Source organism: Chlamydomonas reinhardtii, chromosome 14, assembly GCF_000002595.2.
Source record: "Chlamydomonas reinhardtii strain CC-503 cw92 mt+ chromosome 14, whole genome shotgun sequence".
NCBI lineage: Eukaryota > Viridiplantae > Chlorophyta > Chlorophyceae > Chlamydomonadales > Chlamydomonadaceae > Chlamydomonas > Chlamydomonas reinhardtii.
Window position 1 is genome coordinate 82,068 of NC_057017.1, and position 14,492 is coordinate 96,559.

Here is a 14,492-nt window from a genome sequence, read left to right on the forward strand (position 1 = left end):
CCCCCCGCTAATTTGCATATCGACCAGGAGAGCCCCCCCCCCCTCATATCGACTACAACAAACGTCGATGCAGGCCACGATCAGTCGGCACTGATAGCTGGGCGCAGGGGCTAAGTTTTGAAGGGGTAAGAATGCTTATTTAACGTGTCGTTGGGAATTCTGCTTCGCCCCCTTGTCTCGCTGCGCTCGGTGGCTCAGTCGTTGGGAATTCTGCTTCGCCCCCTTGTCTCGCTGCGCTCGGTGGCTCAGCCCAAAAAGAGCCTACGGACTTGGCAGTGGGCTCAAAATTGGGACACCCAATTTCCACTGTTCAGGCTGTAAGGGCCTGCACACGACTTGCCGTACGCTCCAGGGAGGGCCCTGCCCAGTATATAGCCTCCAGCTGCACCAGGCGCTCCTCTGCGGCACGGAACGATTGGTCCCCAAAAATCTACTTGAGGGGCTGGAGCCACACCATTCACTGTGCGCAGGCTGTGACGTGCTGGGTGCGACCAAGATCGCTTCGGAGCCATTATCTGGGGATACATCGCGCAGCTCCACACCAAGGAGCGCACGCTTGACAGCAAGGTCCCGGAAAAGGGGCATGTAGGGTGCTGGCCAGCTGGAAGGGGCAGCATTGCAACGAGAAGCCCGACTCCAACTTCAAGCTGAAGAGCAGTCTCGGCCAGCTTTTTCATTCTCGAAACTACACGGTGTATCGACGATATGTGTTATGTTACAGCTGCGGGGAGACCTCTGACCCGGGCCCGAAACACGGCCGCTGCAGCCTACCAGTCTTGTAGGACTGGCGAGAGCGCCGAAACCTGACCGGCGCACACAAACCGAGCCTACGGCGGTCAAAACATCCAAGACGCTTGACCGCCGTGAACACAGGGCGCCTGACCCCACAGGTCAGACGTAGAACGCACAAGAACAAGAACAGGCAGCTCGCTCGCACACATCGCGCACAAACACCTCCACAGCAAGAAAGACAAGAAAAGGTGGCTCTCCCTTGCAAGGGAAAAGTGGGCTGTGCCGCCACGCCACGTCCTCCGTCTGAGGCCGAAGGTTCCGATACTAGCCTCATCTCCCGGACATAGCCGGGGTCGGTTGGTAAAGGCACCGCCCGCCATATGTGCCCAGTCGCGCCCAGCTATCAAGCACTAGTGCAGCAGGCAGCAGGCCAACCAGACAGCAAGAAAGAAAAAACCCCGCTCAATTCCCAGGAGCCACCGTGTCCACTTTACCACCGTTCGGCTAGCACCTACTTCCCAAGCCGGCAAAAACACCTACCGCTACGCAGTACTCCGGCTTGCCCCTCCCCCCTCAGGGCGCTCCATGCCGTGCGCCCCGGAATGCGGTGTGGGGATGGGGTGGGGTGGGATGGACTGGCGGATGGTGGAAGTATCATATAGGTCTGCTGGGGGCTGCGAGCAGCCATACTACCGGTCATGATATTGCCTTCGGTAGCTCAGGGCGCCGCGGGCTGGGGGTGGGTAAGTGAGCGGGGATGGGGGCTCGGACTCAGCGGGGGCACAGACTCAGGGCGTGGAAGCCAGCGGGCGAGAGTAACGCCGATGTGCCGGGTGATGTGCGAGCAGAATACAGAACGCGGCATTCGTCATTACGGGGAAACTAAAACAGATAGCGCCAACCTTTTGCGCCTCGCGCTTTCGCGCGCAATTTCCAGGATCCTCCAACGCGTCGACTCCTCCGTCTTGCGTCCTTCCGTGCCGGGAGCCTTGATTATCGATACAATTTGTGATATATTGTATGTTGCGCTGGAGCTCTAATGCAAACGCTGCGCTTGTGCGTTTACCCCGCTCTGGGCTTGCGTTTTCATAATGTTACGCTTTGCAATACATACATAGAAAGGCGCATTATTTGCACGACAAATTTCGCTGCGCTCGGGTTTCAAGGTTATAACTCAAGTCAAAACTGGAATAACCGGGAGGGCCCCCCGCGGCGAGCTCGATGCGACCGCAATGGCTATTGCCCCTCCCCCTTCGGGAGAAGGGGCAAGCCAACGCAAAAAGCCACCGCACACGGGACAGGCTAAGCTGAGCACACCGCAAACAAGCCAGTCCCCTGGAAGCCTAGGAGGGCAACCCCTCGCTCTCAAACAAAACACACAAAGCACCGCACTAACAGTAACACCCCGCTCGTTCCAGCGGTTGCGAGCTGCAACAAACCGACCAATAAGACGCCAAGCACACCGCGGCGGCGGCACACCGTGACTCTAGTTCCGCTACGTTAGTTTTCGGGCTGGCGCACCCTGATGCGTCCATTCTGCACCGCTCGCAGAGGGTGCCCTGCGCACACGTCCTGCCATCCCTTCCGCGGTAACCCTAGGCCTGCGAATTCGTGCAGGCGCCTCCAAAACCCTGTGACGGCCGTGACGATGTGTGCAACACAGCAACACATCGACTCGCTGAAGGGTACGCAACACCGAACCACGCTTTCGCACAGCCACCGCATGGGTGGCACCTGCCCTCCACGAATACCCAGCCGAACAGCGCACCTTCCCAACTCCGACACATAACCACGCGCAGCCTGTCCTTCAGGTCCAGGGGTTCAGGTCCATCGTTGTAATTGATGCAAGACCACAGCTGTGCTAGCTGCTGCTCCACATGCGCGTAAATGGGTCTCCAGCTGCATGTTGCAGGGCAGTAGCGCACCGCATCCTGGACGCAGCAGCCGGGGTCCTCTCGGGTGGCCCGGGTGGGCTGCGGGGGAGCACAACACAACACCGTCAGCTTCCGCAGGGGCCGCAGGGGAGGTAGCAGCAGGTGTGCCGACGTTCTGATGCGTTATGCAGGACTAGAATGTTGAGAGGCCCAGGATTCCTGACAGAGGGTTCAACTCAACTTGCGGGCTCGCGGGCTGCAATTCCGGTTCACAACCCCGCTTTTCCACGTAGCGCCACTGCGACGACGCAATTCCACCCGGCAGCGTACCTCACGGTTTGACCACCTCCCAGAGAGCCGCGACCAGTGTCCCGAGCGGGCTCTGGGGAGTGACGCTCAGGACCAACAGGAGAAAGAGGTAGAGCCGCAGCTCCTTGATGCCTTCCTTAGTTGCAACGCTGGAGTGGGATGGGATGAAGTTGGCTAGGATGGCGTCAACTTGCGCGTCGGGAATTCCAGACGAGATGAGCTTGTTGCGCGTCTCCAGCACAGCAGGCGCGGCATCTGGTGGCAATGCCTTGCCCGTGACGCACTTCTGATGCTGCGGCTGTTTGTGAGCGATGAGAACACAGCGGGGGGTTGCTGTGCCGCGAGTTAGGCGTGCAGGGTAGCAGGCCTTCATACTGCGTGGACGCCCCGACCCCCCAGACCAAAACGAGGCGCCCATGCAACAAAATCGGGAATGGAAGTCAAGTGTGCTTTAAAGAGCTTGACATAAATATTTAAGCATATGATATGATAATATAATACACCAAATTGAAGTCCCGCGCGTTCAGTGCAATTCTTGCGCCCTCGCCACTCTGCAAGCGTGCAAGCGTGCAAGTCCTCTTCTCGTCCGATTGTCCTCTCCCGTATACAAAATGTCATTGTTTGGGCAGAGGTTTACGAGGCGCAGGTCTGAGGCAAGTGAAAGGCCCTGCCGAAAGGCTCTCTTTGGGGTTTGGTCGCTTTCGGGTACCCGCGAGCATGGCTTTAACAGTCGAGCACGTTATCGTATTCATCTGACAAGCCCGACATTTGAGCAACATGAAATATCTAGACAAACGAAGAACGCCTCGCCGGGCGCGACAAGTAGGGATGCAAGCGTCTTCGAGTAGTGGCCCAGATGTCTGCCCTAAAAGGCTGAGTTATTTGTGTATCGTTCAAGACTTCGTCTTAAGTTGAGAGCAGCGAACACAGTGCGGATTTGGCAAAGGTCGCCTCGTTTTGGTCTGGGGGGTCGCGCCCCCATCGCTTCATACTTAAACAGCAGGTTAAATTAATTGTATAAATTATTTACGCATGAGGATGCGCAGTAAGCTATTCTTGTATTGCAGCTAGGTCTCCAGGAAGTGACACACTCGTGCTGCTTGCTCGGCACCTGCCCAGCGCACACGCCTCAGCCACAGCGCGCGCCGTCCGCTCTTTCAGCCCGCCGGACAGCCGGCGCCAGCGCAACCAGCGCAATGAGTAGTTGAGACGTTCAGTGCTGTGCGCTGCAAGGCGAACTGGCCGGCATAGCGAGCCTGCACGTCCTGAGCCTCCTGCTGCAGCGCCTCCTCCTCTAGCTGCTCCCACCAAGAGCTAAGCATGGTTACAGACCCGTTTTAAGCGCGGGGCGAGGGCGGGATGGCGAGCGCTGGCTAAGCAAGTGATAGTGACCAAGCGAAACTGAGCTGAACGAACTGGGGCTGTTTGGGACTACCAGCCCTCCCGCTGGTCTGGCTGGCTGAGAAAGGTTCCCGACCCGTAGGGATGAGGGCGAGGGGACGAGGGACCACACGGGGCTACAGAGTTGTGCCAGGATTCCTGCCGAGGTGGCACCGACACGCACCATCACCAAGTGACCTCCTCCAAGGCCTAAAGCCCAGCCAAAACAGCATGGCCAAAAGATTCTCGAGAATAATCACGATAAGCGGCCTCTCCCATAAAGGACGAACAACAGAATCAGCGAGTCAACGAAACACATGTGTCGATGCCCATGGAAGGCCGTCCGTCACGCACGACTGTGAGAGCAGAGACCGACCGTCAATTGCCGAGTGCAACATGACCCAAACAACGAAAGATCATAAACGCGCAGAAGGCGCATTGCGACAGGGGTCCAACGAATTGCGCTCCACCGATCAACTTCAGCATGCGAATTGCCGAAACAGTTCACAATCGTAAGGGCAGAGGCCCTGTGCACGCGGGCACGTCTTCTTGCGGGCAACGTGGCGAGCCACGAGCGAGAAAAAAGGCCCGGACGACTCCCCTCCGCCGGCGAGCACCACGCCTCGCTGCTCCACGCTGGCCCCCGCCCTGCCTCGCCGCTAGCTGCTCCTCAATGGCCGCCTTTCCGCCTCTTGTAGTCGCCTCCGCGATCACCGGATCGCTAACTCAGTTAGCGATTTGACTCATCCTGACGGCAGAAGGGACCCGGGTACGAATCCGGATAAAAGCCCAATTATGCAAAAGGCGAAAGATTGGTGCGAAACCGATTGGTGATCCCACGAACGATAGGTAATTGCCCTCAGTGGCAATTGCGGGCTTATGCCCGCTGCAACCTAGAAAGGTCGTGGTGCAGAAGTTCGATTTAGTGGCGAGGTCCAAGGTTCAAGACAAGGCTCAAGATCCAAGGCTCGAGGAGGAGCGCCATGGCTCCTCGGTTTGCACGAACTGGCAGTGCTCCACTACTACAACGCGGCGTTTCCCTAGCTCGATATGCTAGGGGTGCAGGCTCGGATGTAGTGGACTTTGAAGAGCGGCCTAGGACTTGGAGGTTGTAGTTTCGGAGGTTGTGACTCTTTCGTGGTGAGACGTCAGCGTGAGGGGGGCGGGCCCTCTCGCCCTAGTCACCTTGCCCCGTTAATCCATGCCAGGCCCTATGGGCCGGCGTTGTAATTATTATTATTATGTACCGTAGTGTCCAAAAGTTTTCGGTTTTTTAAAGTTCGGGGAGGGGTAAAAAAGTAGTCGATATTAAACTTGAAAATTTTAAGTTTCGGGGCGCCGGGAGGACCTATTTCCATACCGAATTCACTTTCGGGTCGGCTCAGATTTTTAAAAATGCACGCACAGCATTTGCGCTACAAGATCTGGGTGTAGCGTCACAGGTTTGATTCCGGCGCGTTCGCTGACTGGTGCGCCCGGCGGCAAAAGGTGCATGCCCGTTTGAAACAACGTGCGCTGCACCCCGGCGCCGGAAGGGCCGCGGGCTGCCATTTGTAGGCTGGGACTTTGTATATGTATATACTATGTACTATTCCCGGGCAGGTATAAGCCCGCCCGGGCGGCAGCCCGCATGGAGGTTCGTGCCGTTCACGTTCGTGCCGTGCACGTTGCGCTTGCGGGCCCCGCACTGGCCCCCCCGCCATCCCCCACCACCCTAGGCGATTTTTTGAGATTTCCGCCTAAATACTCTTTGAAACGCTGTTAACTTTAACTTTCGGGGCGTACCCCCCTCTCGGCAAGGCCATAATTGTTACGGCACGCACTTTCGGTATGCCATCCCGAAATATTGGTGCCGAAAACTTTTGGACACTACGGTAGTCGCTTCCGCTGCCACGGCGGTCACTGTCGCGGCGGTCGCGGTCGCCGTCCCGGCGGTCACCGTCGCGACTGTCGCGACCGCCGCTGCCACCGCCACCGCCACCCGACCTGGCGTCGCGCTCCTGCGCCTGCTTGAGCGAGCGCTCGGCAGCCGTGATCTCAGCCGCGACTGACGCGGGGGTCCAGTTCTCCTCGTTCCAGGCGTTGCTGAAGCAGCGCACGCCGATGGTGACCGCCGAAGACATGCCGTTGCCCGTCGCAAGGGGGCATTCTTCATGGCTTGGCATGAATTCTTTCAATACGATTGGCATTCTTTCGACCCTGGCGAGTTCCACCTCCGTTTGCATGTATCATTAGTTCAGCTTATACACGTTGCTTCATGCACACATCCTAGCCCTTAGGCGCCACAAGCTGTTGCCAAGCACAAGGATGGCCCTAGCGCGCTCCCTTCGCGCCCTAGTGCGCTCTGCTAAGTCATGTTCCGAACCAATTCTACGTACTGCTCCACTCGCTGCTGCAAGTTTAGGCGATGTTGGGCAACCACTGTTGTCGCGGTCGCGGGAGCAGGCCACACAGCAACTATATAGCAATTATCGCTATCCAGATTACGACACATTCTCAGGCCATTATGGCACAGCTGGCTTTGGCTTTTCCGCAGCAAGCCCATCGCTCGCGAGCAGCTGTGCGAGCAGCGAGAGCCGCGGCCCTTATGCAAGCGGCCCTTTTGCATCAGCCAATGGCCTCCTGCATGTCGCAGCTGGCTTTCTGGCCATGTTGCCTGTGACAGCCATGGCATCGGGTGGCGATGCTGGCACCGACGACGCGTCGGGCTCCGCGGCCGGTGGAGTTGCTGGACGGGCCGCTGGTTCTGCTAGTGGCGTTGCAGGCGGGGCGTCTGGCCCGTCAGCGGCCGGGGAGGACGGGGACGGAAGCCGCGGCGAGGTTGGTGGGGTTGGGGTGGTAAGGGTGTCCAGGGGATCGGTGGGATGCGTTCGACATGTCTGGACACTCCGTGCCCTTCTTCCTGCCCCTCCCGTGTAGGATTACTGCCCGGACTTCATTGTGAAGTTCTCAACGGAGATCATTGATAAGTACATGCCGAAGAAGGGGGCCAGCGCGGATGAGAAGAAGAAGATCATGGCAACCTGGGCGCAGATGTACTGGGTACGTGCTGCCACCACAGGGCTCATGGGCTTTAGACGGGCTATGGAAGAGCACGGTTTAACTGTATAGGGAGCTGCAAGGACTTAGCTGGTGCTGAATATTGCTGGAGCCTGACACACCCAAATCTGCCGCTGCTTGTCATCCCCAGGCAGTCCCCGACGCCATGCTGGTTGCCGCGCGGAAAGACCCCTCCTTCAGCCCTGACCTCGTCCGCTTCTCGGGCACCAAGATCTACTTCATCGCTTGGGACCTATTCTACCCGGACCAGCTGCTGGACCTGTATGGCAAGGCTATGCCGCCGTGCCCAAACTGCTACAGTAAGGGGAAGGGCAGCGAGCTGGCCCGGGCGGCGGCGGCAGCGGCGCACGTGAACTCCAGCGGCTGGGCGCAGAAGCCACGGCGGTTTGTGGACATGGACCAAGACCACTACGTGAGGGCTCGCCAGTATCGCTGCTCTGCAAGCAAGAGCGCGGGCCAGGCTAAGGGCTGTGGACGTGAGTTCACTTCATTGGGGCCCGTGACGGGTGGGCGGCGGTGCGGGCGAGCAGGCAGTTTATGGGCTTGGCTTCTTGGGCGTGGCTGGGCAGGCGGGTAACGGTGGACGGTCGGGCGTTGGTGCTGTGCACTGGTGTGTTTCAGGAGCCCTGTCATTGCTGCATTGACTGTGCGCCCGGCAAGTCTGCGGGCGGGCAGGCGCCCTGCTGCGACCTGCCACGGCATACACACAAATCCCCACCCTGTGTCCACGCCCTCCTGCGCCAGGCTGCTTCATGGCAACGGACCCGGACGTGCTATCGGCGATGCCGCCGTTCTTCAGAGAGCGCGTGCCGTGCTACCTCACCCGTAAGGCCGGCATCAGTACCACTGTCAAGACCGCCATGGAGCGCGACATCTGTGAAGGGCGCTCGTTCAACGACTTCGCTGAGGGTGTGGCCGAGTGCCACAGTAGCCGCCTCATGCGGCACGCCCTCCAGTATGCAAGCTTGCAAACGATTCGCCCCAACATCCAACGTGCATACAACCCATCCTCGGCACCGCAGTTCCTGTCTGGCCTCTTCACGGGGCCCCGTGGTGTCCCCACGGGCCAGTACTACTCCACCGCCTACCAGACCAGCAACTTCAGTGATGCACGGCGTGAACAGGCGCACGCTATGCTCACAACCACGCCTGCACGTTACAACGTGCTCAAGTTCGACCACTGCCACAAGCCCTCCAAGCTGGTCCGATTGGGTGATTCCTCCAAGGCGTGCATCGGCACGGCCTGGGCCCTCAACGGAGCTTCGGAGGTTATGGGTGTGTGGCAGGTGCGTGGGTTCGGTCTCATGTGTTTTGTGATGGTGTTTTGTAGCCGCAAACGTATGCGTGTGGTCTTCTTGGTTTACAGGTCTCTTCCACGTCGGTGTGGGACTTGCGAGAGGAGCTGCACCGCATGAGCAAGCGCGCCATCGCCCTGGGTGAGGTGAGTGGGTGAATTGCGTTACATTGGGAAGGCCGCCTGCCAGGTGTGCAGCAGTGTGTTACCAGTGCGGCACAGGATTGATCGCTCCAATTCTACCCGTTCTTTCCAACAGCCAATTCGGTGCGTGTACGTGGACAACGCCGCGCAAACTGAGCGGGTGTGGCGCGCCATCATCGACACCGATGTGAGTGGTGGCGTGATGGTCAAGCAGGACACCTACCACCTGAAGAGGCGCTTCATGGAGGCGGTGCCGCGGACACACAAGCTGCGCAACACCTTCAGCTTGCGTCTGTCCGAGATCCTGCTGCCTGCCGTGGCGTCGGATGTCAAGGAGCTCTCTCTACGCGGCTTTTCAGAGCAGGAGGTGCGGCGTCGGGCGCGCAAGTACATTTCCAGCGGCCGGGATGTGCTGGACAACGTCAAGAAGTTGCTGCAGCAGTTCAAGCAGATGGACGGCGGCGCCGACTTCATCACGGCTTCCGTGGAAAAGGTGCTCGCCAACCAGATGGCTCTGGTTGCGAATGGACGCGATATGATCTCTGGTGAGGTTGCTTATGGTGACGGCGCGTGGGTTGGGGTGTGTAGGTGTAAGGGCGCATCTGTGCGGGCGGGCGTTGTATCTGATTATGGTGTGCAGGGACCTGCTCCTATGCTGTGTCTTACTTGTTTTGCATCTTTCTCACATCCAGACCCGTTCCCGCTCGAGAAGATGTACTACATGGACGAAACCGGCCACTGGCGCAGCATCCGGACGACCAGTCAAGTTGAAAACCTCAACCGCCGCTACAACGGCCTGCTGCAAGGTCCAGTAGCCCCGGGGCTCTGCGACCACATGACGCTGGACTTCCTGGCCCGCAGCAACATCGACCAAGCAGCCCGCCGGCGCCAGCCCGTTGACCCAGCCCTTCCGCCGCACTTCTATGACCTCAGCCTCGTGACCCGCATCAACTCCTGTTTCCCGAAGGGTGCAGAGCCCTTCGGGACATGGGAGGCGCGGCGGCGGGCGGCAGCAGAGGCGCCGGTCGAGCTGTTCGGTTTCAAGTGGCAGGAGGCGCAGGTCACCGGTGCGTTGGTCAATGGGCTGAAGCAGCAACCAGATCCCATGGACCTGGGTGTGCTGGATGACGAGGACGCGGACGGGGCGGAGGACTGGGAGGGTAGCGGTGATGAGCAGGTGGATGCGCCTGTCGTGCGAGACGAGGAGCTGTCCGCGTGGCGAGATGCTCTGCGCGTGGGCGCCAACACCGACCTCGTTGGAGCAGCTGGGGTTAGCGCAGCGGCGGCGGCAGCGGCGGGGCTGGCGGGCAAGAGCCTGAGCAGCCCGCCGGCGCACGACAACACTAGTGCAGCGGCGGCGGCAGCAGCGGGGCTGGCGGGCACGAGCCTGCAGGCTCACAACAGCCCGCCCGCGTACGGCAACAGTGGTGCAGCAGCGGCGGCAGCGGCTGGGCTGGCGGGCACGAGTCTGCAGGCTCGCAGCAGCCCGCCCGCGTACGACAACAGCGGCTTCAGCTTGAAGCAAGCGATAACAGCGGCCCTCGACCTCGGCAACCAGCAGGCTGACCGTTCAGGTGAGGCTCTTTACACGTTGGGTGGGATTGCTGTTCTGGGACACGCAAGGACGGTGTATTAAGCTTGTGTGTGTGTGCCTGGCCTTGCAGGCCGCATCATCTTCAACCTGCTGGGCGCCCTCGGCTGGATCGAGAAGCGGGCGTGGCCGCACTTGGAGGACGTGCTGGTCTGGTCTGCGCAGCTGCGGAGCCAGCTTGCACAGCAAGTAACGCAGCTGCGTGGTTCAACAGACCCGGAGGCTGCCTGCAGCCTGGCGCTGGCTGAGCAGCGCCAGCAGGCACTTCAGCTGCTGACTGACCGGACGCGCGGCTGGGACCCCGACAACTGGCCGCCCTCGCTGCCATCTCCCCGCCAGCAGCAGCCAGTGCGGGTGACGACGCTCAGCATGTTCCAGCATGCACAGCCTGTACAGTCGCCAGCTGAGAAGGCGCTCTTCGTAGAGCTCGGACAGCAGCACAGGCGGGACTACGAGGAGATGGCCACAGTGTGGAATACACGGCTAATCCAGTCGCCCACGCTAGCCCATGCGGGCGTGACGCCCAAAACGTCGCGGCTGTTGAAAGAGTTCAACGACCAGAGCGCGCGAGCTTTGGAGGTTGCACACATGACGTACGCCCACACGGCCATCACAGCACGGCAGGGACCGCTGCCGATGGCAGCGGCCTCGTTCTATAGCAGCACGGTGTCGGACAGCCAGCTTGGCGCGGTGGCGGCTGAGCAGCAGCAGCAGCAGCAGCTGTTGCAGCCACCTTATCACGCGCCGGGTGCGGCAGGCGGCGCGGTGGTGGCGGGAGGGCAGGCGGCGGCGGCGGTGCAGCAGCAGCAGCCGTTGCAACTGCTGCTGCCACCTTATCACGCGCCGGGTGCGGCAGGCGGGGCGGCGAGCAGTGGCGGTGCGCTGAGTGGCCCGCCCGACCAGCAACACGCCTTGCGCCTGCAAGTGGACAGCCAGCTCGGCACGGTGGCGGCGGGAGGGCAAGCGCAGGCGGCTGAGCAGCAGCAGCAGCAGCTGTTGCAGCCACCTGATCACGCGCCGGGTGGGGCAGGAGGCGCGGTGGTGGCGGGAGGGCAGGCGGCGGCGGCGGTGCAGCAGCAGCAGCCGTTGCAACTGCTGCTGCCACCTTATCACGCGCCGGGTGCGGCAGGCGGGGCAGCGAGCAGTGGCGGTGCGCTGAGTGGCCCGCCCGACCAGCTACACGCTTTGCGCCTGCAAATGGACAGCCAGCTCGGCACGGTGGCGGCGGGAGGGCAAGCGCAGGCGGCTGAGCAGCAGCAGCAGCTGTTGCAGCCACCTGATCACGCGCCGGGTGGGGCAGGAGGCGCGGTGGTGGCGGGAGGGCAGGCGGCGGCGGCGGTGCAGCAGCAGCAGCCGTTGCAACTGCTGCTGCCACCTTATCACGTGCCGGGTGCGGCAGGCGGGGCGGCGAGCAGTGGCGGTGCGCTGATTGGCCCGCCCGACCAGCTACACGCTTTGCGCCTGCAAATGGACAGCCAGCTCGGCACGGTGGCGGCGGGAGGGCAAGCGCAGGCGGCTGAGCAGCAGCAGCAGCAGCAGCTGTTGCAGCCACCTGATCACGCGCCGGGTGGGGCAGGCGGCGCGGTGGTGGCGGGAGGGCAGGCGGCGGCGGCGGCGGTGCAGCAGCAGCAGCCGTTGCAACTGCTGCTGCCACCTTATCACGCGCCGGGTGCGGCAGGCGGGGCGGCGAGCAGTGGCGGTGCGCTGAGTGGCCCGCCCGACCAGCTACACGCTTTGCGCCTGCAAGTGGACAGCCAGCTCGGCACGGTGGCGGCGGGAGGGCAAGCGCAGGCGGCGGCATCACAAGCGGCAGCACAGGCGGCGGCGCAGGCAGCGGTACAGGCGGCAGCGCAGGCAGCGGCGCAGGCGCAGGCAGCGGCACAGGCGGCGGCGCAGGCAGCGGCACAGGTGGCGGCACAGGCGGCGGCAGCGTGGCCACAGCTGTTGCAGCCACCGCCGGGTGGGGCAGGCGGCGCGGCGAGCAGTGGCGGTGCGCTGAGTGGCCCGCCCGACCAGCTCCACGCTTTGCGCCTGCAAGTGGACAGCCAGCTCGGCGCGGCGGTGTTGTCCGGGGGGTGTAGGCTGGCGGCGGCACAGCTGCCAATGCCGAGTGCAGGCCTGGTGGCGGCTGCGGCGGTTCCACGCGGCACAGCCAGCGGCAAGCGGCCCGCCCCTTCCACGCAGCCGAGCGAGGAGGATCCGAGCGGGGAGCCACCACGCAAGCGCACGGCTGGTCGGCCGGTTGGCTCAACGGACCAACGGAAACGGCGCTGCAAGGACTGCAAGAAAGCGGGCTTCGACCATGTGCACCACTGGAGAACCGCCAGCGAGTGCCTGAGCACGTGCAACGACTGCAGAAGCAAGGGCAAGAAGCTGCTCACAGGTGATGGCATCTGCACCAGCTGTGCGCGGCAGCGGTGGTGGAAGTGCGCACAGTGCTCCAAGCAGTCGGGGCGGCAGGTGATTAGTGACGACCAGGGCGTGTGCCCGGTCTGCCAGACCAGGCGCAAGAAGTCAGGAGGCAAGTGGCTGTAAATTGTACGGTCGCTTGAGTAACGAGTACCGCCAATGTGCAAACGTAGGAGAAAGCCAGCGGAGGCAGTTACATGTGACAATGTGTGACAGGCACAGGTGACCGGTTACAGGTGACCGATGTTGGGCGCACTAGGCAGCGAGAGAAGAGCAGGAGAGACGGGTGCATGTGCGCGTACATGTAAGAAGTCCCCGGGGACAGTGTTAAGGCAGGTTGGTGAAGTCCCGTAGGGTGCAGCTGATCCAGCAGATGGCAAACAATTTGCAACGGCAGGGCAGGAGTGCGCGGCTTGAAGCTTGAAGTTTGCTGACGCGCATTCGTCACGCTCCGGGCACGTGCAAAGGTGTGTGTTCAGTGCAGCACGCATAGGTATGCATGCCGTTGACATGTGGTTAGACAGACTGGTTAGACAGACAGCGCGGGGCATGCAGTAGTGAGAGGCGGGCTCGCTTATGTTCGTGGACCAGTAGCACGGGGCGAAAGCGGTGGTAGCAGCGTGCGCACTGCGCAGAGCAGGTGTGCGAAAGGATGGGTGTGCGTGGGGGCATGGGCAGCACGCCCCCCCCCACGCATGAGGTACATTCTTAAGCCACCGGCCCAGCCGCCGCCTGGGCACAGGCATCCCCAGGAAGCAACGTCAGTTATGGCACAATGCGACAGCAGCACGGGGCGACAGCGGCGGGTAGCTGCATGCGTACTTGTGTGCGAAGGTGTGCGAAGGGGTGTGCGTGTGCGTGGGGGCATGGGCAGCACGCCCCCGCACGCATGAGGTACAGTCTTACGCCACCGGCCCAGCTGCCGCCTGGGCACAGGCATCCCCAGGAAGCAACGCCAGTAATAGCACAATGCGATGGCAGGTAGCTGCGCGCGCACTGGTGTGCGAAGGTGTGCGAAGGGGTGTGAAGGGGTGTGAAGGGGTGTGCGTGTGCGTGGGGGCATGGGCGGCACGCCCCAGCACGCATAAGGTATAGCCTTAAGCCACCAGCCCAGCCGCCGCCTGGGCACAGGCATCCCCAGGAAGCAACGCCAGTAATAGCACAATGCGATGGCAGGTAGCTGCGCGCGCACTGGTGTGCGAAGGTGTGTGAAGGGGTGTGCGTGTGCGTGGGGGCATGGGCGGCACGCCCCCGCACGCATAAGGTACAGTCTTTAGCCACCGGCCCAGCCGCCGCCTGGGCACAAGCATCCCCAGGAAGCAACGTCAGTCATGGCACAGTGCGACAGCAGCACGGGGCGAAAGCGGCGGGTAGCTGCATGCGTACTTGTGTGCGAAGGTGTGCGAAGGGGTGTGCGTGTGCGTGGGGGCATGGGCAGCACGCCCCCGCACGCATGAGGTACAGTCTTACGCCACCGGCCCAGCCGCCGCCTGGGCACAGGCATCCCCAGGAAGCAACGCCAGTAATAGCACAATGCGATGGCAGGTAGCTGCGCGCGCACTGGTGTGCGAAGGTGTGCGAAGGGGTGTGAAGGGGTGTGAAGGGGTGTCACGCCCTGATGCGTGCTGATGCTAACAGAACGTGCCCTGATGGCTATCCCTTAAGCGCGTAGACTACTGTGCGTATCAAGGGTGCTCGG

The 14,492-nt window shown here is 61.7% G+C and overlaps 3 protein-coding genes across 3 annotated transcripts; 1 reads left to right on the plus strand and 2 right to left on the minus strand.

The window, feature by feature from the left end:
* Nucleotides 1-604: 604 nt before the first annotated feature.
* Nucleotides 605-3,938, minus strand: CHLRE_14g608250v5 (uncharacterized protein). Its single transcript, XM_043069921.1, has 3 exons — nucleotides 2,937-3,938; nucleotides 2,008-2,705; nucleotides 605-1,268 (listed from the first exon to the last, which is right to left on the minus strand). The coding sequence occupies exon 1, from the start codon at nucleotides 3,286-3,288 to the stop codon at nucleotides 2,938-2,940; it is 351 nt and encodes a 116-aa protein (XP_042916594.1). The 5' UTR covers nucleotides 3,289-3,938; the 3' UTR covers nucleotides 605-1,268; nucleotides 2,008-2,705; nucleotide 2,937.
* A 289-nt stretch (nucleotides 3,939-4,227) lies between these two features.
* On the minus strand, nucleotides 4,228-6,458 carry CHLRE_14g608275v5 (uncharacterized protein). Its single transcript, XM_043069922.1, has 2 exons — nucleotides 6,166-6,458; nucleotides 4,228-5,506 (listed from the first exon to the last, which is right to left on the minus strand). The coding sequence occupies exons 1-2, from the start codon at nucleotides 6,416-6,418 to the stop codon at nucleotides 5,490-5,492; spliced, it is 270 nt and encodes an 89-aa protein (XP_042916595.1). The 5' UTR covers nucleotides 6,419-6,458; the 3' UTR covers nucleotides 4,228-5,489.
* Nucleotides 6,459-6,568: 110 nt separating this feature from the next.
* On the plus strand, nucleotides 6,569-13,510 carry CHLRE_14g608300v5 (uncharacterized protein). Its single transcript, XM_043069923.1, has 8 exons — nucleotides 6,569-7,115; nucleotides 7,215-7,337; nucleotides 7,486-7,831; nucleotides 8,100-8,641; nucleotides 8,722-8,796; nucleotides 8,909-9,338; nucleotides 9,486-10,367; nucleotides 10,458-13,510. Exons 1-8 carry the CDS (start codon nucleotides 6,963-6,965, stop codon nucleotides 12,917-12,919), a joined length of 5,013 nt encoding a protein of 1,670 aa, XP_042916596.1. The 5' UTR covers nucleotides 6,569-6,962; the 3' UTR covers nucleotides 12,920-13,510.
* The last annotated feature ends 982 nt before the right edge of the window (nucleotides 13,511-14,492 follow it).